Source organism: Adiantum capillus-veneris, chromosome 5 (genome assembly GCF_014529385.1).
Source record: "Adiantum capillus-veneris isolate H3 chromosome 5, ASM1452938v2, whole genome shotgun sequence".
In the NCBI taxonomy this organism is placed as follows: Eukaryota; Viridiplantae; Streptophyta; class Polypodiopsida; order Polypodiales; family Pteridaceae; genus Adiantum; species Adiantum capillus-veneris.
Window position 1 is genome coordinate 172605943 of NC_140935.1, and position 21761 is coordinate 172627703.

General features: G+C 48.0%; 1 protein-coding gene across 5 annotated transcripts in view; it reads left to right on the plus strand.

The window, feature by feature from the left end:
• The window catches only part of LOC147458565 (nucleoporin (DUF3414)), a 251773-nt gene that overhangs the window by 44995 nt on the left and 185017 nt on the right, over positions 1 to 21761 (plus strand). For 4 of the 5 annotated variants that reach the window (XM_086513222.1, XM_086513223.1, XM_086513224.1 and 1 more), the window contains one exon: positions 18895 to 18984. In XM_086513222.1, the coding sequence (XP_086369348.1) occupies positions 18895 to 18984 (90 nt within the window). Of the gene's footprint in view, positions 1 to 18744; positions 18767 to 18894; positions 18985 to 21761 lie in introns of those variants that run through there. The other variant, XM_086513225.1, reaches the window with a different exon arrangement.

Here is a 21761-nt window from a genome sequence, read left to right on the forward strand (position 1 = left end):
CTGCGCCTTGAGGACGGCAATCCTTGCTTCTTGGCGCCCGGCGGGATCTTTTCTTGGTGCAGCTGCCACGCGAGGAAGCTTTTGTGTGCGATCGGGGTGCCCAAGGAAGACTTTGGGACTTCCTTTGCTACCTTTCCAAAACGACAGAGTCTGGACGGCTGGCCTATTGATGAGCTTGCTAATGAGTTCTCAAAGTTTTAGAGGTTTGAAAAATTGCTCAAAACTTCAAATTGTCAGAAAATGGTTGAGACTCCGATTTTTGAAGGCTGAAAACAGGTCTGGCTGCCGGCGGTTTGCAGGTGGGCTAGACCTTGGTTACTTCGACTCGCTCACAGGTGCGTGTTTGCAGCGGGCAAGGAAAGGGTTGATGACAGGTAGGAGTAGGGCGTGTTTGTAGTGGGCAAGGGAAGGCTCGACGGCGGGCCGGAGAGGGTTAAACCGTCGCTTTGGCTCGGTCCCAGGGCGAGGTTGTATGTTAACGCCCCCCCACAGGGCTGCCCTCGCCCAGGGGGAGACAGGGAGGGAAAAATCTTAGAGTTCGAAAGCAGGCGACTGCAAGAAAGAGAGAGAGAAGGAGAGTCAGCACAACACAGCACGGCACGACGGAGTTTCGAGCCAAGACGCATTGGCCCCAAAGATTGGCGCCCTTTCAATATTTCTTTATTATTGCTCTTTGCAAAGTACAACTCCCGAGGGTCCAACTCTCTCCAAGACTCTGCGCCCAGATGCTTTGCGGAAGAGTGGCCCTTTGGGCTCTTTTAAACTGACAAAGGATGCCCCAAAGGAGAGTCCCAAAATCACTTTACTCAAAAGCACTCAACCCCAAAAGCATTTGCTCTCAAAAGCTAGCGCCATAAACTTCCAAAATTTGCCAGCGTCAATTGTGGAAATCGGTACAATATTGCCATGTGGCGTGTCAATGCAAAGCACGGAAATCTGTAGTCAGCCGTCGCGATTTTGATTTTTAGGGTTTTAGGCCCCTCGATCGATGCTCCATAAGTTGGGTAGGGTTAGGTTGATTCAAAAACCCTCGGGTTCCAGTTCCTCTTGTCCATCCGGCCATTCCTCTTCCAGTTGGGCACACCACGTCATCACTTTGTGACATCTCCCCCTCTTGAGAGCATTGCAATTGCCCTCGATTATGCCTGCAAAACAGCCAAAGGACAGAAACTTTCTTCAGTAGACATTGACTCTACGTACTCACGCACTAGACTCCACCAATCCAGCACTTCTTCAAAGACATCAGTCACTAATCAATCACATTCTTGTCGAGGGTCTCTTGAGACCTTTAGGCATCAAAAAGGGTCAAAACCCTAAACCTGCAAAAATTTACAGCAAGCTGTAATTTTCTGGGCTCCATTTTGCGTAGCCCTCTAGTTCCTGCACTTGTAGGGCTACTTGCCCTTTGATTTAGACAAGATTTCTCGCAAGAAATCTCTCTAAATCAACTTGTACCTACATGGGATTAGCAGTTAGCTAATTGGTACCTGTGCAAGAGGCTCTTGCCTTGACAATCGAGCATAATTTCCCCACAATTGTACATACAAATGAATAGCTCTTGAGTTGAGCATCTTGACTCTGTATTCAAAAGGGGAGAGAGGTGCACGAGAGCAGAATCATCGTGCTACATAACACAGAGGAGAAGGCAAGCTTTCCATTAAAGCTACGAACCTGCACCCACTACTCACACACACAATGTAGCTTTACAATGAAGTGAAAAACAGCCCCCAAGAGCCCCAAATCGATTTGGGTGCTCCCTACCTAGGTGAGGTGTCCTACAGAGTTTCTCTAGAGCTGCCAAGTGTCCACTTTGCCCATTTGAGTTAAATTCCTAGACCAACTTATGAAGTCTCGCCGAGGGGCCTAAATGACCTTAATTGAGCCTAGCCACCCTTTTACTAGTCAGATTTCAGTGCCGATCTGCCCAACCATCTTGTGCCTGCCTGGCCTTCGCTTCTGCGGGTGAAACTCTCAGCTGTCTGCCATTTCACACTGGCCATACAATGTCCGGCCATTGGTGACTTCAAAAAGAGGGTCCCAAAATTTTTAAAAAAATCAAGGGAAAGAAACCAAAAAATAAAGTTAGGGTTGTTATAGCCTTATGACACCATGCCATCACTTTGTGTTAGTGGATGAATTTTGAGGATTTGACAGATCATTAGGATTTTCTATCGTTGTACAAGAATGCTTTTGGACTTACATTGAGTATGTACTTGACTTTGCCATTGTATGATTGACGGTGTGCTTCCATCTACTGTGAGGTGGATATTCACTATGGTGACTTCCATTTACAATAATCAGAGCATAGTGGACTACACCATGGGTACTGAGTAGACGGCGGAGTCCATGCATGATTTTCATATACCCCATGTCCCATCGGGGCAGACCATTTTCCACTGTTACTCATATTATTATACATTTCATACATTATGTGACAACTTAGACACGGGCACAATATATGATGAGCTTATGCTTCTTGACCCATCCGCACCAATAGATACACTTACTACATAGCTTGCTTCCATATTGGCTATATCTAGTTTTCCACTCTCCTCTTGGGAACTTGGAAAAGCCAATGTGGAATGGATGCCCCAAAATAGTTGGTACGATGGCGAGTGTCATGGAACTAGAACCCAACAAGCTAACTTGGGAAATCTAAGCCTGTCAGGTGCAGAGATGTATTCATTTAGTGAATAGGCAAAGAGACTGGCTTTTGAAGTTAAGTGCGTCTCCAAAATGTGCTGCAATTTAGAGGGAATAAATACTGCGAGAAAGCCTTCACAGATCCCAGTATCTGGCATACTTATGCCACTCATTTAAATGACATATCTGATCAGCCGCCTCTTCTCGCAGCACATGAGCAGAGGCCCCTACATTCCGATTTCTTCACAAGGTACATGGTAGATACGAAAGCTTAAAAGGGGGGAGGCAACCGACCACATAGGTAGACGAGGCAAGCATTTCGTACATGCATATCCACAGCTTGTTCCTTTTCTGGTGCACCTATTATTAGGGCCTTGGCTGAGGGGTTTCCACCCACTGGACCATGAACAATATTAACCCGATCCACAAATTGGGGAGGGGGGGGCGCTCCTGGATCCAATCATTGACAGGACAATGATGCTTGGCCATTAATTGGCCAAGATTTATGGATCAGTGTTAAGTAAGAGGTGGAGTTGAGTTCTCTAGCAGAGACAGCCGGGCTTAGAGAAAAAACAAAGGCTGGGCTTCGATGACAGTTTTGTACCATGGATCACATCGTTTCTGTCATAATAATCAATATCTAATTCTCCTAAATGAATTTCTCATATTAAACTGATCATTTAATGTGGGGAAGTGCCAGGGGAGAAAAAGCTAGAATATTGGTTAAGCTAGCAGACCGGCCACAGTAGGGATCCAAAGGAGGAAAAATAGGGATCCAAAGGGGGGGCCATCTGCAAAAGAGCCATGTGCAACAATGGGCTAAAAAGACCCTAAGGTTCAGCCCATTAAGACTTCCAAAATGCTAAGGTTCCAAAATTCAAAGGTTGTGTCCAAAGGTCAACCTTAGGGGAAATTGGATGCTTTGTGTGTGACCAAAAAAGTCTTGCATATCCCTACATAGGAGGGGGCGAGCCTAGCAAGTAGGGGATGAGAGAGAAAATCACACACACACACACAGGCTCCCTTTACACAAAGGGAATTAGGGACACATGTCAGCTCCCTAGCCCAGATGGCCACAAGGTGTGCCCAATTGCTATTGGATGACCCTTGAAGTGGACCAATGAGAAATAGGCTAGAGGAAATTTAGCCTAATTAATTTTAAAACACTTAATAAAAAGAACCAATGAAAATTAAGTCTCCTGGATGATTATTGGACAACCCGTGAAGGGGTCCAATAGGAATTGAGCAGCCCAATGGGCTACTTAATTCCTATTGGTCAGAATGGGGAAAGGTCCAATGGGGATTTAATTCATTTAAATCAATTAAGTTTAATTGATTAAGCTCTCACAAAAGGGGAAAGGGGGACACATGTCAGAAGGCTATCACTTATGCTGCTTAATTGTGATAGGCTAGCTCTAGGGAGGTCCAATGGGGAGCCTGCAAGAGCAAATAGCAAGAGGGATCGCCCAAGAGAGTGAGGGGGCTGATTTTTGCAAGGCATTATCACACACACACACTCACACAATCTCATGTGTGAAGAAAGAGAAGACTATCTCTTCCCAAGCTTTAATGGAGAGCTCATCACCTACTCCAAGCTTGTGAGATAGAAGCCTACATCAACACACTCTTGCCATGTGGATGCAAATCCAACCAAGAGCCAAGCTTCAATGCATGCTCATCTCCTCTACCATGCTAATTACTAAGCTAAGCTATGTTAATATGAGTGATTATGTGAGGAGATGTACATCTTTCTCGTAAGATACTCCTTCCTCTCAATCTACTCTCATACCCTGCTAGCTCTCACCATCTTCGAAGGTGTGTGAGGTCTTGGGTCTGAGAACGGGGATAATTAAAGTTGTGTTTGCTAAGTGTTTTGCTTAGTGCATGAAGCTTTCATCTTCATTGCACTAGCTAGTCTTGAAGGAACACAAAGAATTGTGTTGTACAATGTCTCTCTTGATGGGAGAAACCATAATACAAAGCCTTTTGGAGGGGGGACCGGCTCCATGCAAATCCGGTCCTCAATTGTTGTCAATAGCTTAATTTCTCTCTCTTTTGAAAGTATTGTTGATGCTATCTAACTAGGTGTTATGCTTTTTGTTGTTCTCTCCACCCAAGCACTCTTGTAATTCTCATTAGGAATCTATTCTAATGAAATGACCACTATGTTCATGCTAATTTCTGCTACACACAAGTTATTAGGCCATTAAATGTTACATTTACCTTGCGGATGTAGCAGGCTACAGTGTCACTTTCACAGGACAGTTAGTTTACAGTTGGTCTTTGGTATGGTCGGTTCACACTAGAGGGACTCGCTGGATAGCGATACGTGTGTAGCAGAGTATGGGCCGATTGGAAGGACGAAACGGGGGACGAGGTGGTTGCTGCATGGAGTTGGAGGCTGAGGTGTAGAAGCTTTGGGGAACTGAGGGAGTACTGGCATGATAAAAGCTGTGGGGTGCAAAGTGGTTGTGCATACCTTGGTGCATAGGGGGTGTTGTCAGCAGAGGAGGCAACGGGTTTTGATGGCCGTAGGGTGAGACCATGTTGGATGCAGGTGCTAGCCCTTGTTGGAGAGAAGGACCAAGACTTTGCTGTATTTGTCGCAATCCCTTGAGGTAGTAACAATCCTTGTCCTCATGTCCAGATTTTTCACAGAAGTGGCAGTAAACCCGAAGGGGGCATTCATGTGGAGGGTGCCCTGGAGAGCGGCATGAGCTACACCAAACTGTAGCCTTAGTCTCTTGTTGACACTTGAGCTCTTCTAGCTCGCACTTAATCTGTTCCAATGCCTCATGATGTGGAGGCTTCTCTTGTCTAAGAGAGAAGGACCTCTCCTCTTAAAGAGCTCGCTGTAACTTTAGGGCTTCCAGTTCCCTGCGTAAAGAAGTTAAAGGATCAGCAGGACTACCTTCCGAGAACACAGAGGGAGTATCTATGTGAGGAGAGTTGTTGAACAGCTTCCTAGCCCCCTCTATCCTAGTAGCAGTTGCGATGAACTCCTCGAGAGTGGCGTCGGGTCGGAGACTCTCTCGGAGTTTTTGCTGAGAACTTTTGGGAAGCGCCTTCTCCACCCACTTTTTAACCATGAATTCACCGGGTTGTTGGGGGAGCTTGGCCACCAGCGACTTAGTTTTAGTCATAAGCTATGCAAAAGTCTCTTCTGGCTTGAGCACCATGTTGGCCAACTCATCCAACACCTTCTCCTGGTAGTCACCCGGCCTGAACGCTGCACAGAACTGTTGTCTTAAGGCTGCCCAAGTTGCAAAATGGTTCTCTTCAAATTGGCTGTACCATTTATCTGCTAGGCCATCCAAGGTGGATGGAAATAGTACCAAATAAGCATCTTCTCTGTTCAGACCACGTCCCCTACAGAGACATACAAATCTTCTTGCATGGTCGTCAGCATCTTCTGAAGAAAGCCCTTTGAAGGTAGGGAACTTGATGTTTACCTTGGCCAAAACACTAGCTAGTGGCTCCATGATTCCTTGCTGAGCCTGTTGCTCAACAACTTGCTGTCTCAAAATAGGAGATAGCTTTACTAGAGAAGTGATCGGGAAGATGGGGAACCGGATGAAGGAATGGGTGATGTGGTATGTGTAGGTATAGGTGATGAGGTTAAAGGATTTGTACAAGGTGTCAACGGTCGTCTTCTGTGATAGTACTTCAGAGGGCTCAGTAGTGCGCTTTGACGCTCGATTGACCGCCTTGTATGTGTCATGCAGTGACCACCAGTCCAACCAAGCTTGGGGCAAGAAAACTTGTGACAGGTCTAGACTCCATCAGACCAGACTAGGTAAGTGACTAGACCCGGCTGGACCAGGGACGAGACCAGGGACGAGGAGGACTAGACCAGGGACGAGGACAGGTTGGACCAGGGCGAGAGAGGACAGTGCTAAACAAGGTCGGCGAAGCTAGGCAAGGTAGGCGAAGCTAGATAAACCTAACTAGCTTCAAGATTTGCACCTCACAAAGTGAGATTTCAGTTGAGATCCCATTGTGGTCGCCAAAATGAAAGCACCTGTAGCGCGGATAATGTGTCGTGCTCTCTACAGTGTGGGTGCCCCTCAGTGCAATGTGCGTGACAATCTAACTCAAACAAATGGAAACTCTCTCAAATAGAATGAAACACCGAAACAATGGATAACAACAGAGATACGACAGTGGACCAGAACATGTGGACTCGACTAGCTCAAAGAACCATGTACAGACTCTCGCGTGGCAGCACACTCAGCTCCAGCCCAGGACTCACAGGTACAAATGGGGTGTCGAGGCTCATATGTGCAGGGATGGTGACACTGTGCTCTTTGCAAGACTCTGTGTAAGACTCGCTACTCAGACGACGACGACTAGGCCATCCATGAAATGATAATGATAATGACCCAACGGCTACTACTCATAGATACAATCATAAAGAGCCACCAACGGCCCATAAATGTCAGCCAGCTAAGTGTGACCTGGCCACATGTCCAGTAGGCCACCATCCGTATCCCTGCCACGTGTCACTGCCCAGAGTGTCCGTCCAGTGTGAATAGATCAGACCAATTGTACTAACTGTAACTGTGTCCCGTGAAAGTGACACTGTAGCCTGCTACAACGTGGCAGGGATACGGTGGTTTAGTGGACATCGTGGCCAGGTCACCACCGCCACCCACTGGGGATAGACTTAGGTGATGTCATTTATGAGTCGTTGGTGGCTCTTTATGATTGTATATATGAGTAGTAGCGTTTAGGTCAGGGGATCTTGCACGTAGTCATCTAGAGTGAGTCTATACACAGAGCACGTCTTCACCATCTCGACACATCTGAGCCTCGACACCCCATTGTACTTGTGAGTCTTGGGCTGGAGCTGAGTGTGCTGCCACGCCAGAGTCTATATCAGCTCTCTGAGATAGTCGAGTCATATGTTCTGGTCTGCTGTTGTGCCTTTGTGAGCTCTGTTGACGTCTATTGTTTCCTTTGTTTTCAGTTTGTTTGAGTGAGATTGTCACGCACATTGCACTGAGGACCACCCACTATAGAGAGCACGACACATTATCCGCGCTACAGGTGCTCTCATTTTGGCGATCACGGTGGGACCTCAAATGAAGTCTCACTCTTTGTTGAGATACAAATCGTGAAGCTAATTGGTTGTTACCTAGCTCAGCACACTCAATTAGCTTTCGGTTTGGAAGCGATAGCACCCTTCGAATTCAACTCAGGATCTCCGCGAGTCGGCAGTCTGCGTGCCAATGGAGATTTGGGGTCGACATCTGTCTCTCGTCTTTTCCTTTTGGATGAAAGGCGAAGTTTGGCTTCTCTGGCTTTGGAAGCAGAGCAGCTTCGTCGCAAAGCCTGGCATGATCGCCATCTCAGAAAGCCGCAAATAACGCAAGGAGCATTGGTGCTACTTTATCAAGCTAAGTTTCTGAAAAAAGCAAAGAAGTTGGTCCGAGCATGGTAGGGACCATATAAGGTGATGGAGATTCTACCCCACGGAGCTGTACAATTAGCCACCCTCGAAGGAGTTCCGTTGCCTTTAGTCAATGGATCTAGGATCAAATGCTATCATGGTTAAGCTGACGATCAACGGTCTAAAATCAAGTGTTGATCTTCACCGACTCCTGAACCCTTAAATAACTTCGGAATCACTATCTTTTACATCCCTGCTGTTCTTTTTCATCCTATCTCATACACCCTCTCCTTATACAACTCTCCTTCTGCTGACTCTGTTGCGTTCAATGGGCTTGATTCTAGAATTGGATAAACCCTCCCCTTCACTCTCTGTCTTCAATCTTTGTCTGTATCCTATGTAACCCCTCTTCTGTGTTGTGTAGGAATGATTCTAGTCTTGGGCATAACCTACCCTCCTCAACCCCGACTCATGTCCTTTTTCAAAGCACAAAATCTTGTTGATCTATAACGTCTCAAGTGAAACTAAGTTCTTTTGCTATGCATAAATGCCTTAGTATTCTTGAGTGGGGTATTTATAAAGGTACCATGTTCACTAGCAATTTTGCTTCGCGTTTTATCTGCCACGGATTCTTTTAGAGGGGTTAGATGATCTCCGATTCCGAGAATCTTTCCTGCTCCTGCCTTGCTAGTCCCTTTGCCTGTTTGGTGCTTCTGATGTCCTCTCACTCATTCTCTGCGCTTCTGAGTGCCTCGAAAATATCAATATCACCTCACCTCACCTTGCAGCCTTGTTGCCCTGACTCTCCCCTCACCCCTCCCTTGCCCTTTTGTAGCGCGGATAATGTGTCGTGCTCTCTACAATGGGTGGTCCTCACTGCAATGTGCGTGACAATCTCACTCAACAGACTGAACAGAAAGGAAACAATAGACATCAACAGAGCTCACAAAGACACAACAGCAGACCAGAACATATGACTTGACTATCTCAAAGACTGATACAGAATCTGGCCTGGCAGCACACTCAGCTCCAGCCCAGGACTCACAGGTACAATGGGGGTGTCGAGGCTCAGATGTGCCGGGATAGTGAAGACGTGCTCTGTATAGACCCACTCTAGACGACTCTGTACAAGATGTGTAGGAGATGATGATAATGACCCAACGGCCCATAAATGTCAGCCACCTAAGCCAATCTCCAAAGTGAGTGGTGGTGGTGACCTGGCCACGATGTCCACTAGACCACCGTCCGGATCCTGCCTGCCACGTGTCACTGCCCAGCCCAACCCAACCCAGAGTCCGTCTAGTGTGAACCAAACCAGACGGTTCACACCAGACCAACTGTACTAACTGAGTGTCCTGTGAAAGTGACACTGTAGCCTGCTACAGGTTGCCCGCCACAAGACCGCTCACCGTCTCGGTGAGAGGAAATATTGAAAAAATTGTGAAAGAAAACCATTAGGAACTGCATCTGTACATCTTTCTTGAAGCAGGTTCTAGGCCCAAAAGTGGAGTTTAAACACATTGCACTGCTTGCAAACGTTTTAAGCCTTTGGATAGGCGAGACTCAGTATGATTGCATAAATCATGAATCCCAATTGGCAAAATCTAGGGGCCAATTTCACTTTAGGATGTTTTTCTACACTTTTTAAGCGTCGTTTTTCTATTCTAAGCCAAACAAGGTCGTTTTCTTTAAAAGGTGCAGGTCTTCGTTTTTTATTGGCTTGTGCAGTGTATTGTTCTTGTGCTCGTTTAATGCAAGCTGTGGCTTCTTGTAAAATGTTTGTGTGATCTCTGGTTAAAGTGTCAGCCGCAGGGACATCAATGCTAATAGTGGAGACGGGGACAGGGAGTTTCTTTCCATAGACAATTTCAAAAGGTGCACGGTTTGTGGATGAGTGGGGTGTGTTATTGTAAGAAAATTGAAGCATAGGGAGGTGTTGGTCCCAGTTTGCAGTATTTTCAGTGGTATAAGATCGAAGAAGATCCATAATAGTACTGTTTGTGGCTTCTGTTTGACCATTACTTTCAGGGTGAAATGCAGATGTGAAATCCATTTTAGAGCCAAAGTTTTTGGCTAGGGCGACCCAAAAATGATTGCAAAAGCGTCCATCACGGTCGCAGATAAAGCTCCACAGCAAAGAGATATGCTCGGTTTCGATCCAGCGCATCTTTATCCTCCATAACCTTAGTGAGACGAAAATGACCTCGTCCAGCTATGCTACAGAAGCCTATCAACAAGGTCCATTTGATTCAGCAAATCTTCCCATAGACGTGCCCCAACGATGCAGCCAATTTTGTTCCAGTGGATGGACTAGGAAGGGTCCCTTTCTCCTAAGTTAGGAGACCTCTCCCATTGTTGGAAGTTGAGGACTATTCTGGCCAAGCAGAAGGATGCCGTGAATCTTTAAGGTTGAAGATGTCAGAGAGGCCTTTAGAACACACGCCTTTAGAACAGGAGCGGATGCTCGCAGCTAGTATTTCCATAGAGGATGGATGGATTGTGTCTTCTTCTAGATGTAGCTGATATTGACCGGTTTTTGTCAGCAAATCAGCTTCAGCTGCTGATGGTGGAGAGGGGGGCTGTTTAGGGGCGAGGGGAAGTTGAGGGGGAGGGTAGGGGCGAGGGAATGTGAGGGGGAGGGTAGGGGCGAGAAGGGGTAGGTAGGGGCGAGGGAAGGTGAGGGGAGGGTAGGGGCGAGGGAAGGTGAGGGGGTGGGTAGGGGCGAGGGATTGTAAGGGGGTGGGTAGGGGCGAGGGTGAGTGGGGGATTGGTTAGGGGCGAGAGGGGGTGGGTAGGGGGAGGGGGAGGGACTAGGGGCGAGGGGTGAGGGGAACTAGGGCGAGGGCGAGGGGGTGAGGGGAAGGGTAGGGCGAGGGCGAGAGGGAGAAGGGAGGGTGAGGGACTAGGGCGAGGGGAGGGTAGGGCGAGGGGTGAGGGGGCGAGGGTAAGGCGAGGGCGAGGGGAAGAGGGGGAAGGGAGGGCGATGGCGAGGGGGAAGAGGGGGAAGGGAGGGCGATGGCGAGGGGAAGAGGGGGAAGGGAGGGTGAGGGACTAGGGCTGGGGGAGAGGGGGAGGGTAGGCCGAGGGGTAGGAGGCGAGGTACTAGGGGCGAGGGGGTGAGGGGGAGGGTAGGGCAAGGGCGACGGCGAGTGGGTAGGAGCGAGGGGGAGGGACTAGGGCGAGGGGGTGAGGGGGAGGGTAGGGCGAGGGCGAGGGGCAGAGGGGGAGGGTAGATAGGGGCAAACAACTATCAGGAGCAATATAGCTATCATGATCTTAGAATTTATCTTGCAGCATGGGCTTTGCGAAGGGAGTTTGCTATACACAGAGGAGAGCTTTGTTCTGGTCGGAGAAGCAGACACCAGAGGGGTTGATGTTTGAGGGGTGGTGAACTCTTGTAGGGGAGATTTCTTCTCGCTTATATACTTTTTCATAGGCTTTCCAAATTCAACGGCTTTCATCAAGAGGGCTTTCACCGAGAGCGCATCAGGAGTATCTTCTGTGACCTTCAACTCTTGAGCTGGCACATTAGGGTTAGTGACTGTGGATACATTTGAGGAGGGTGTATCTTCAGGACAAGAGTGAAGAGAGACTCCATAATAAGGCATAGATTTGGTAGCCTCCAACCACTCGAGCAGATCTTCATCTGACCCTTTAGGTGTAATAGGCTGTTCTTGTTCAGGTTTCGTTTCCATTGACAAAGAAACTTGCTGCACCACGGGATCCATACCACCTTCTAAGAGAATGGATTGCATCGAGGAGCCAGAAGTCTGTATCCACATTGCGTCGGTTCCCCAATAATGAACTGCTTTAGTGTGTCGCAGCCATGGTCTTCCAATGAGCAAAGGGAATCCGCCCTCAACCTGGGGAAGACGAACCACAACAAAATCCAAGTTAAAAGTAAAGTCTTGTACCTGCAGAGGCACATTGTCCACTATGCCCACTGGGTAGACTGTCCGTTGGTCGGCCAATGTAACTGTAAAGGGAGTAGGGCGAGTAGGCTGTAGACCTAGATCTAACATAGTGAACTCGGGCATCAGGTTGATGCCAGATCCACCATCCACTATCACTTCTGAGAATTGCCGACCTAAAACAGACACTGTCAGGAGAGGGCTTCTATAATCAGCAAGTGGAGCAGCGGGATTGGATATCATATAGGACTCTGATGGTCGCACTCGGAGGTGCCCGCCACTAGGACTTGCTCCAGGATAAAGTGACTGAATAATAGCAAGGGTGTCACTTCTAAAATTTGCATCTAGCCACAACATGTCATAGAGGGACACTTGTTGGAAAGTGTTCTTCAAGACTGTCTCTGTTGTAAGCTTCTCTTTTTCTACCTGTTGTTCCTCTCGTACCTTGATCTTCTGTAGATCGGAAACTGCTTCCAAGAAAGCTTCATCAATATCAGAGAGCAAAGATTGGGATTCTTTGATGGCACTGGGGGATGGCTTGTTAACAACTGCAGGCAGGGTATCCACTGGTGTGAGATTGTGTGGGCAAGTTGAACTTGATGAAATGCTAAGACCGAGAGCGGCTCTCTGGGCCCGGGTGAGGACGCCCTATGGCTCCTCTACCATCTCTGGCGGCTTATTTTTAGGGGTAACCCCTTCTGGTCTGGCGGCAGAAGGGGGCGGCTGAGAAACAATGCTAACTGCTATCAAATTGAGCTTGGGAAAGGCAAACTCAGTCTGGCTTTGACTTTGGTTTGAAGGTGTGGATGCGCGAATTTTAGGGCAATCCTTATTGTAGTGATCCTTCATATCAGGGCAATGACGGCAGGGAGGGGATTCTTCGGGCAGAGGGCATTTGCTTTGATAATGCCCATATTCCTTCTCTACCCACTTCTTAACCATAAATTCACCTGGTTGCTAGGGATGCTTGGCAACCAGAGACTTGGCTTTGGTCATAAGTTCTGCAAAAGTCTCCCACCATGTTGGCCAACTCATCCAACACCTTCTCCTGGTAGTCACCTGGCCGGAAAGCTGCACAGAAGTGCTGTCTTAAGGCTGCTCAAGTTGCAAAATGGTTCTCTGCAAACTGGATGTACCATTTGTCTGCTAAGCCATCCAAGGTAGATGGAAAGAGTACCAAATAAGCATCTTCCCTGTTAAGACCACGACCCCTACAAAGAGATACAAACCTTCTCGCATGGTCGTCAGCATCTTCTGAAGAGAGACCTTTGAATGTAGGGAACTTGATGTTTACCTTAGCCAAAACGCTAGCGAAGGGCTCCATGGCCCCTTGCTGAGCCTGTTGCTCAGTAGCCTGCTGTACCAGAATAGGAGAGAGCTTCACTGGAGAAGGTGATCTGGAAGCTGTGAATGGGTGATGCCGTATGTGGAGATATGGGTGATGAGGTTGATGGACTTCTAACAGGTTCCAAGGGTCGTCTTCTGTTGTAGTACTTCAGAGGACTCAGGAGGGCGCTTTGACGCTCGACTGACCGCCTTGTATGGGTCATGCAGCGACCACCAAACCAACCAAGATTTGAACTGGCCGAAGACTGGTCTAGACTCTACTAGACCAGGCAAGTGACTAGACCAGGCTGGACCAGGGACAAGGAGGACTAGACCAAGGTCTAGACCAGGCAAGTGACTAGACGAGGGTGGACCAGGGACGAGGAGGACTAGACGAGGGTCGAGGAGGTCTAGACCAGAGACAAGGGCAGGTTGGACCAGGGCGAGAGATGACTAGGGCGAGAGAACAGTTGGACCAGGCGAGAGGAGAACAGTGCAAGGCAAGGTCGGCGAAGCTAGACCAACTAGCTCCAAGATTTGCACCTCATAGAGTGAGATTTCAGTCGAGGTCCCACCGTGATCGCGAAAATGAGAGCACCTGTAGCGCGGATAATGTGTCGTGCTCTCTACAGTGGGTGGTCCTCAGTGCAATGTGCGTGACAATCTCACTCAACAGACTGAACAAAAAGGAAACAATAGACATCAACAGAGCTCACAAAGACACAACAGCAGACCAAAACATATGACTCGACTATCTCAAAGACTGATACAGAATCTGGCGTGGTAGCACACTCAGCTCCGGCCCAGGACTCACAGGTACAATGGGGGTGTCGAGGCTCAGATTTGCCGGGATGGTGAAGACGTGCTCTGTGTATAGGCCCACTCTTGACGACTCCGTACAAGATGTGTTGGAGATGATGATAATGACCCAAGGGCCCATAAATGGAAGCCACCTAAGCCAATCTCCAAAGTGAGTGGTGGTGGTGACCTGGCCACGATGTCCACTAGACCACCGTCCGGATCTTGCTTGCCACGTGTCACTGCCCAGCCCAGCCCAGCCCAGCCCAGAGAGTCCGTCCAGTGTGATCCAGACCAGACGGTTCACACCAGACCAACTGTACTAACTGAGTGTCCTGTGAAAGTGACTGTAGCCTACTACACCTTTCTATCAACCAAGTGTGGTAGATTGGTTATGCCATTTCATTTGCCTCTTGAATAACAAGTCTTGAGTTCAACTCCTCGTAGCTAGATCCTTAAGGTCTCTCGGGATAGTTTCCTACACGTTCAAACTCTCTTCTTATTTTTCTTCAACCCTCTGTCCTCACCCCTCACCCTTGCCTCTCCTCTCAACCCCCTCACCTAGCCCTCGCCCTTGCCTCTCGCCCTCCCCCTATCTCCTCGCCTCTTGCCCTCGCCCTAGCCCTTACCCTCTCCCGTCGCCTCTCGCCCTCCCCTATCTCCTCGCCCCCTCCCCCTTGCCATGGGCCCACGCCCCCTCCCCCTCACCCTCGCCCTCGCCCTTGCCCCCCGTCCTCTCGCCCTCGCCCCTCCCTCACCCTCCCCTATCCCCTCCCCCTCCCCCTTGCCCTCGCTCTCAAGCCCCTCGCCATCCCCTCTCCCTCGCCCCCCGTCCTCTCGCCCTCGCCCTCGCCCCCGCCCTCGCCCTCACCATCCCTCTCCTCTCGCCCTCGCCCTCGCCGAGCGGCTACCGCCCTCGCTTCGCAAAAAACAAAAAACAAAAAACAAAAAAGCACATTACAAGCACATTGATTTAAATGGACACCTATACTTACGTGGTTTTAAATTAAAGCTCAGCGTGAATCAGCCTCACTTTCATAAAATTCAGAAGCGAGTCCTGTCCCGGCCAAACTCCCCATCGCCAGGTGTGTCTCCAGGAGCTCTCTCTCTGCGCTCCGTTCTCCTTCACCGTGCTCCTCCACCGATTCTCAGTTGAAGATTCTCGGGCACAGTCTATCAAGATGGTTCATATTCGGAATAGAGAGCAGCACCTCCAGTCGGAGGAAGAGTCCTCTGCCTCTGTGGATAGCTCTGACAGTAAATCAGACTATACTCCTAGTTCAGAGCAGCTTTCAGAAGAATCTTCAGAGGAAGATTCACCCCAATCAGTCACTGCTGGCAAGATCACCACTCTCCAGGTGCCTCGCCCTTCTGGTGCCATCTCGAAGGTACCTTTACTAATGATCTATCATTTACAGGCGCCGAACCCGGCACTCAAGGATGTGTTCTCTCAGCAGCAAATGATACACTTGGGTCTCCAAAATTTTGCTCAGGCCGATTTGTCCTGCACAATCTCTAGTGCCAAGCTAAGTTCCCTCTTGCTTACTTTTCTAAAGCTAAATGGAACTACACTTATAGTGGAGGATATCGGACAGGCTATGGGAATATTGAATGTGCTGGCACCTTTGTCCGCCACCAAAACCTTCTCGAATCTCTCCCCTGAAGACATTGGAAATGCATGCCAGGAACTGTTGTTGCACTCACATGTAGACTATCACAGGAGTCAGCTGCTGTATTCAATTTTACAATATTATTTTTTACTGCGCGCACCGGAAAGAGCAGTAGTTCCATCTTCTCCAGGTTCTCAAGGAATATGCGATGCTTTTTTTTGTCTCTACCACTGCCTGCCGTATCCAGTTCACCATCTGTTGTTTAAAGCGCTACAGGATAGGGCAAAGCGTTTTCGGACTCAGCGTAAAGGGAAAGCGGAAAGGTTCAATTGCTATGCAACCCCTATTATGTATTGGGTAGTGCAAATTATGCAGCAAAAGGCATATGCAACAGCTGTTCTTACCATGCAACATGAAGCCAAAGAACAAGAACAAGGCCGTTCCAAAATGGCCAAAGGGAAAGGCACCTCGCGCAAGAGGGCAAAAGTACAAAAAGATTCGATTGAGCAGCTAGCAACACTACCCTTCTCCGAATCACAGGTCAAAATCTCTGATGCCAATACTGCAACACCAAGAGTGCGCATGACTACTTCTGTGGCCACCTCTACTCTAACACCACCTCTTGTGAGTAGTGTTGCAGGCACCAAAACACAACCTCCAGTTGTGTTGGCAGCACCACGTACTACTCTTAGTGCAGGGGTAGCTAGGGATACTGCAGGGGTATCCACCTCTAGGACACCTACATCTGAACAGCATGACATATATGCTAATTTTGCACCTCAAGCCGACAGACTTTTAGAGGCGGACAGAATAGCCATTTCGAGGATTATGGATACAGCCCTCTCATTGCAAGGTACCAACGGTCTGCATCGCGCTGTCTATGACAGTATGCAAAGGGAAGTGCGCAACCATCTTCAACGAGCGATGGATAGGGACATGTTAATTGCTACGGCTCAAGATCGCATAAAGATCCTCACTCAACATGTAGTGGACCTCAAACATATTGTCCACACTCAACAAATACAGTTAAAAGAGGCAAATGAGATGGCCGCAACAGTTTAGGACCTCTCTCCTATGGTACATACAGTGTGTCCCTCATGTGCCAAATACCAAGCTGTAGCCATTTCACAGACAGTTACAGCTATAGCTACAGCCTCGGTTTCTACGCAAGTTCCTGCAATGGCAACACAGATACAGACGGATGTTTCCAAAGCCCATTCAGGGGATTCTCAAATAGCAGAGAAAACAAATCCTACCAATATGGAGTCTAAGCCAGCAGGATCGGCTTCATCACAATTTCATGGACCCTCCATGGCCTCCCCCTCCCAATCCACCTCTTTCCCTCGGCACTTCTACAGCTTCCTTGGATTCCAACCACCTGTTCCACCATCTCAGCCTACTTAGTCTTTTTCGGGGTTTCCACCTATCTCGCCTTCTCAGCCTACCTAGTATTTTCCTGGGTTTCCACCCGCTCCACCTACTCACCCTGCTCAATCTGCTGCTGCTCATGGGGTGGCTACTCCATATCCGATGTACCCTCCTCATGGCCACTACCCCTCACCATACACATGGCCTCTCTCCTTACCCACCTTTCTACCAACCTCCTCCTCCTCCTCCATCATCCGACCACCAACAATAGACTGCCGATCCTTTAGTTCTTCAGTTCCGCTCTCTGGGACGGGCAGCGGTCTTGTGGCGGGCAACCTGTAGCAGGCTACAATGTCACTTTCACAGGATAGTTACTTTACAGTTGGTCTTTGGACTGGTCGGTTCACACTAGACGGACTCGCTGGACAGTGACACGTGGCAGGGATACAGTGGTTTAGTTGACATCGTGGCCAGGTCACCACCGCCACCCAGTGGGGATAGACTTAGGTGATGTCATTTATGAGCCTTTGGTGGCTCTTTATGATTGTATATATGAGTAGTAGCGTTTTGGTCAGGGGATCTTGCACGTAGTCGTCTAGAGTGAGTCTATACACAGAGCACGTCTTCACCATCCCGGCACATCTGAGCCTCGACACCCCATTGTACCTGTGAGTGTGCTGCCACGCAGAGTCTGTATCAGTTCTTTGAGATAGTCGAGTCATATGTTCTGGTCTGCTGTTGTGCCTTTGTGAGCTCTGTTGATGTCTATTGTTTCCTTTTCAGTCTGTTTGAGTGAGATTGTCACGCACATTGCACTGAGGACCACCCACTGTAGAGAGCACGACACATTATCCGCGCTACAGCGGCACTCATTGACCAGGCATAGGCTAAGGACCGCCAACTATATTGCTGCCTTGTAGATTTCTGCAAAGCATTTGATGTGGTTCCATGAGATCACCTGCTTCGAAGATTACAGCAGATAGGAGTACCATCCAACACGATATGGGGCATCATTGCATTGTATGAGAGTGTGGTCAGACGAGTACATTTGCTAGGAGCTTGTGAAGATCAGTGAAGTAGTGTTGCACATGAGATAAGACGTACATAGTCAGAACACACTGTTGTGTGGCATCTGCAACAGGGAGCTGTAAGAAAAGAGAGTTATTTCGTTGTTTGCTAGAGCTGGAAATGATTCATTGAACCAAAAACACCAGAGCTCCATCCCCTATCCATAATGGTCATCATCCACAAACCAGCCCCCCACTCATTGTATACTCCAGATTGAGTCCTAGCATTCGCTTTATAAGTCAGCGATAGTCTTTCATTCAGTTCATTGCTTCCTTTTTGGGATGACATTCGAAGATGTTAATACAATCTTTCTTTGTTTTCTTTCTTTTCTTCTGTTTTATGCTATTTTGGACGTGCTTTATAGCTTAAAGAGAACATTTTAGCTGCAAAATACCAAAAACAACACTGTTTCCACTTTTGCATATGAGAGATTTTCAAATTTTATCATTGAATTCCCCTCAGTTGCTGGGTTGACTTTGTGAACCTTTCATGTTGAAATTATAGCAATGATTGTCTGTCCTCTTTATAGTGTGGCTGTTTCTCAGTCTTCTTGCTATTGCCACCTTATCATCATCTGACAATGAGACAAATCTTTTTCTTATGTTTGCTTCGTTGATTATGTGCGAAGTTCTGAGACCATGTTCTGGCTGGTAAGTTCTTGAACACCAACTGGAGATTACAAGTGCTTTATGATAGCTGTTGGGGCATTTGCAAGGTTGAATATTGTGTTGAAATTCTGGAAGGAGCAGAGTGATTAAATCAATTTGTGGATTTTTAGTTGCTAGATGAGGTGCAGTCTTACATTCTGGTGAGCAGAAGCTTTACCGATGATGAACCACCATTTTCAAACGCAGAATCATTTCAGAAGGTGAGCATATCTAGATTGTACAGTTTGATTTGTTAAAAAAATAATTCTTTTGAAATAATTCCCAATTTTAACCAATGTGTCTAGTTGTCAGCTTTACTCAATGCTTTATCAAAGTTCATGTAGAGCACTAAGATAATTGTAGACTTTTCAAGAGTTGGTTGCTTCGGCTGTCTCTTGCACCTGCACGCTGCCTCGTCTCCCCAAAAAAAAAAAGAGAGAAAAAAACCCTTGTCGTGCCCCCACATTCCCCTCCTCTTCCAGTGTTCCTCCATCCTATCGAGCTGCTGCCCATGTGTATCGTGCATGCATGCTCTTGCTAGAGATACAGAAGCACATGGACACACTTCTACAGCCACCTACAGAGACCTGGGGGGTGGGGAGACAGTCACAACTTATAGATTTCTTTCAGAGAGCTACACCCCTTACACTCCCAGACCCATCGAGGGGAGTGACCCTTCAGCAAGTTGAGGCGAGCCGGCCCCGACAACGCCCGCGGGCTACCAGAGGCCAGGCCCCACGACTCCACCGCAGACAAATCAAGGAGATCTAGACTCGAGCACATCGAGCTCCCGAGCCCAGATGGCTCATCGAGAGGCGTTCATCAGGGCCGCCCTTGCTCCCGACCCTCCCATGTACTACATTTTACAAGCCCCCCATTAGCACATGATGGAGCTAGCTAGATTGATGCATTTGCATGGTTGTAGTACCCTCAGCATATAGACATGCACATATCCCTTGTACTAGTGCTCCATCCATCCCCATAGATTTCATCACCCACCAAACGTCCTTCTCTCTTTTATTTTGTACCAGTCTGAACTATTTTTTCTCTTTCGATAGACAGAAGACATACACACATGTATACTTGATTTGTCTCATAGGCCGACTTTGGCCTCACATAGACGTTAAAAAGCTTTCTTTCTCTCTCTCTCTCTCTCTCTCTCTCTCTCTCTCTCTCTCTCTCTCTCTCTCCCGCGTCGAGAACGCCCGCCGTTGTAGCTGGGAGAAGCAGAAGCAGAAGCAGCAGAACGTCGCTGCAGAAGCAAAGTCGAAGGAGAACATGGATACCAAAAAGTACCATCGCAGAGCAGCTCCTACTCACAGATTGTGGAGCATCCTCCAGCACTGCTTGACCCAACTTTCTGAACCTGTATAAGGAGGCAGGGGGCGCCTAGTAGAAGCGGAAGAGGTAGAAGGCATAAGGAGGCTCAGCACCCAGCAGTACCTCATGTTCTTCATTGTTTTCTCAAAAGCAAGCCTAGCGTTTTTGCATCAGCAAGATCAGCATTTTCAGCCTGCAAGATCAATGGTTCAGGTCAGCCCTCAGCCTCGACGTACCGCACCCTTTCGGTAGCAGATCCTCGCCGTATTCTTCCTATCACAACAGATCAGCCAACGCTCAGTCTTCAGCCTTAAGGACAGCCAGCGTTTTCTGTTTTCAGCCCTAAGCAGTCAGCATTTTGCAGTTTCTTACTGCACTTGACACCCTCTGTGACAGATCAGCATTAGTCTCGCTGCACGATTGAGATCCATAGGAGTAGACCTAGCGTTTTCAGATTTCAGCCCATTGACAACGTCGTCGTCAAGTACCACAGCATGTAGAAGCATTGTACTAGACTTTGTGCAATCTAAAGCAAATACCTCTCCAGCAATAAAGAGGGGGGCCCTTGGAGGGGGGTTTGGGACCCCATTTGATGTCGTCTCTCTCTCTCTCTCTCTCTCCCCATCCGTGGCTCTGATTAGAAGTGCTGCTATTCTTAGAGTTCCAAATTGTTTCTGTGTCAGCGTAACTCTGCTCATAGAAGATGTTAGTAAAATCTCTCTCTCTCTCTCTCTCTCTCTCCAACTCCAAAACTTCTCTCTCTCTCTCTCTCTCTCATCATACCATCTCTCTCTCTCTTTACCATGCTTTCGTTTAGGGTTTGCTGCTGTATTTTAGGGTTCGCGACCTGTTTTTAGGGCTCGCGACCTGTATTTTAGGGTTCGCGACTGGTTTTTTTTTTTTTTTTTTTTTTTTTGTTTTTTGTTTTTGGGGGTTGTTGGACAGATCTGCGTTTTAGGGTTTGCTGCATTTTCTGCACTTTAGAAACATCAATCCTCTCTTCTCTCTCTCTCTCTCTCTCTCTCTCTCTCTCTCATGTCATCCCCAACCTCACCTATGGCAACAAGCAAACTCAAATATATGCTTCACTCCAAACGAATTTCCATCATTGAATTGGAAATGAAAGCATGGAGAAAAGAGATGGAAGATTGGAGGAACGCGAAGACCGTTTTCCTCCGAGAAAATGAAGAAAAGGAGAAGAGGTGGAAGGACGAGAAGGATCATCTTCTCAACAAGATCGCCACGTTGGAGAATAGCATTTTGGACCTCCACAAAGAAGTGTTGGAAACACGGTCAAAAAATGGGCTTGAAGAGGGGGAATTTCAGCCCTCTTTGAGGGAAGAAATTGACAACATCAATGAGGAGAAGAAGTCATGGGCCGCGGTCATATCCGAAACGCAAAAGAAAGTAGAGGAGGCCGAAAAATGGATTGAGGTTGCCAAGAAAGGGAAAGGTAAGGAAGCTCCTTGTACACCCACTCTTATCAACATGACCCTCGAAGAGGAACAAAGAAGGAGGGTGCGGGCTCTACATGTGAGGGTAACCGGCCTCAAGGACATAAACAATGTGGAAAAAGAGGTCACAAGCCTCACATCAATGATGGGGGTGGAGAAGCCTTCACACACAAAGGCATGGAGAGTGGGCAAGAAGAGTGAGGGCCCCGGAGAATCTTCAAAGG